General features: G+C 36.5%; 1 protein-coding gene across 1 annotated transcript; it reads right to left on the bottom strand.

Moving 5' to 3' along the window:
• Positions 1-805: 805 nt before the first annotated feature.
• Positions 806-1,874, bottom strand: LOC107938945 (fasciclin-like arabinogalactan protein 19). The gene has a single exon (XM_016872217.2). It carries the CDS (start codon positions 1,703-1,705, stop codon positions 953-955), a length of 753 nt encoding a protein of 250 aa, XP_016727706.2. The 5' UTR covers positions 1,706-1,874; the 3' UTR covers positions 806-952.
• Positions 1,875-2,602: the final 728 nt, after the last annotated feature.

The following is a 2,602-nucleotide window of genomic DNA, read 5'->3' as shown; positions in this document are numbered from 1 at the left end:
GTGGCATGGCAATAAAAGTACATGTCACATTAGCAAATAAGGTAAGTTTAAAGACTAAAAAAATATAAAAATTTAAATATAGGACTAAAATGACTTATTTTATAAAGTTGAACTGTCAAATAAGTCATTTTACTTATATTATAGGTATAGATAAAAATCATATATGATACTCTTATATGATACATACATATTTTTCTCAAAAAATAAAGATATAATTCTTTAAATATATATATATACAACAATGTAAAAGACCTACAAGCATTATATTATACACATATTCCTTAAAAAAAACACATATTCATATCTGAAAATGCAAGACTACATATCATGCAGCAGGCATGAGCATTGAAATGGAGATGAACCACGGAATCAGTGAGCGTAGTTGAGCTAAGTCAAAAATAAGAGCCGAATCTATGCACTTATAATACATGGACTGAGATTCCAATTTGGGTCATATAAAGTCGGAAAGCATGAGTTTCGCCCTGCCATGCTTCCATCCCTGGGCTTCACACAAAAGTGAAGGTTCTTACGGCTTTTATTTTGTAGTTTCAATAAATATATTTACCGTAATTGACTGTAATTATCTTTTATCATATCATCGTAATTTAAATCAATTATACGCACCACGCGTATTGCTATATAAATCCATATTTTCCATTCATCTGTTGTTCAATCTTGATTTTACTCGTTATAGTTTAAAAACAAAATCATCACATCGTTGCCTCGTAACTTCATTTGACTGATGCTAAGCTGTGAATGATGAAAAGAAAATTGAAAATCATGAACATGAATTATGAAACAAGGATTGTGATCAATTTCTCGCTTTTATATTATTAGAACTTGGAAAGAACCAAACATCAAGGATTCAGCAGAATTAAGAAAGAAAAGAAAAAGAATTATCCTTGGTATCAAAGAAATGAAATGAAGTAGTTTGATCGGTATCCAAATCCAATCAGTAAACGCGTTCAAACCGGAAAAATGTACCGTGTTTAGTTCTCTTAGTAGTGGCACGGTCATCATCACGACGGAAAGCCTCCCTATCTTTCTTGATTTGCGTGCCGATTGTGACCATCTCCAGCCCCGTAGGGGACAAAGTCTCCGGTGGTTTGGCCGGCGAAACATAGGTTTGATAGGGGAACTTGGGTGGCTCAGCAATAGTATTGTCACTACCTTCACTAACCAAGGACCCGTATCTTGCAACAAGAATCCCATCAAGCCCGTGGACAACAATGTTGGATCCAAGGAAAAGATCCGGGACGGAGACGACAACCCCGTCGACGGAAACAGTGAGCAAGGCTGTGCCGTTACGGGTAGACATAGCATGTTCTACGAAGAGTCGACGCTTAGGGAGGAGGGTCTCGATGAAGGCGGGGCGAGGGAGGGCGAGGAGGTCTGAGGAGGAGAGGAAATGTGGGGAGACGTGGAGGAAGAGAGAGAAGGTGTAAAGGCGGGCGGAGGAGAGGAGGTCGAGGGAGAAGAGGAGGGAGTCCGGAGGCCCAAAAAGAGTGAATATGGAAGAGTTTTGGGATGAGAGGAGGCGGACTTGGAGATCCGATGTGGAGATGGCGTTGGGGAAGAGAGTGTAGCCTCTTGATTGAAGGGCTAAGATGGCTGCGTCTAGTTCTTTGGAAGTTAAGTCGGCGGTGCTGACGATGCTGAGGAGGAGGAGGATTACGATTGTTGGTTTGGAGGAAAAGTTTTCCATTTTCGGTTACTTTTGGTGGCTGCCCTTTGCCATTTGGAAGTATTGGGGTGATTGGGTGCGGCTGATTATATACGACTTGTTATGCTCTTTAATCTTGGAAAGGATTTCTGGCCGTTGGATGATAAAAATCTGTAACGACTTATTTGTCCTTTTAACTGTTAAGCCAGCATCAATCCTTCAATTCTCCAAAGTTATGGTACTTATACACATTGCACAAACCTTTACAATAACAGCGAGAGTTTTTCTTTTTTAAAGAAAGAAAGAGGCAGGAGCTGTTGGATTTTGAATCCCAAATCAAGGGTAATTTTTTAAAGGGATATATTTTTTAAAGGGATATTCATGAAGAATTTGATTATATAATTTGGAGAATAAAAAGCAACAAACATTTATTGTAGGCTGTGAATGATAAATTTCATCAACATAATAAATGTTTCGACTTCAACATTAATAGAATATTATGACACATTAATAATTGACTCTATTACAACTCAGGAAACAACATATCTGTAATGATTGCAAATACTTAATATAATAAAGAAATTAGCCTTGAATGGTCCAAAGAAGTTGGTAAAATTTGACAAAAAACCGAACATTCATCAAACTGAAGAGGACGACAAAAAAAACCATCCATAAAGTCACTTGCAGAAGCAAAACTACATGCAGAAGCAAAACTTAGAAACATGTTACAAAAGCAAACAAAAACTTCCAAAACTAAAGACTTATTAAATAATAAAAAACTAATAAGAAAATATATAAAACTTAATATAACACAAGCCTGAACCAACTGCATCCCTTAATTCGCTTTATAAAAGTGTTTTACCCATATCAATTTTTTTTCTTTACTAGATATTAGTGCATAAGCTAGTTTTATTGTTTACAAAATACCAAAAATAATTT

This window comes from Gossypium hirsutum, chromosome A11, assembly GCF_007990345.1.
Source record: "Gossypium hirsutum isolate 1008001.06 chromosome A11, Gossypium_hirsutum_v2.1, whole genome shotgun sequence".
Classification (NCBI taxonomy): domain Eukaryota; kingdom Viridiplantae; phylum Streptophyta; class Magnoliopsida; order Malvales; family Malvaceae; genus Gossypium; species Gossypium hirsutum.
The sequence above is the reverse complement of the archived record's forward strand: the minus strand, read 5'-3'. Positions and strand labels throughout refer to the sequence as shown.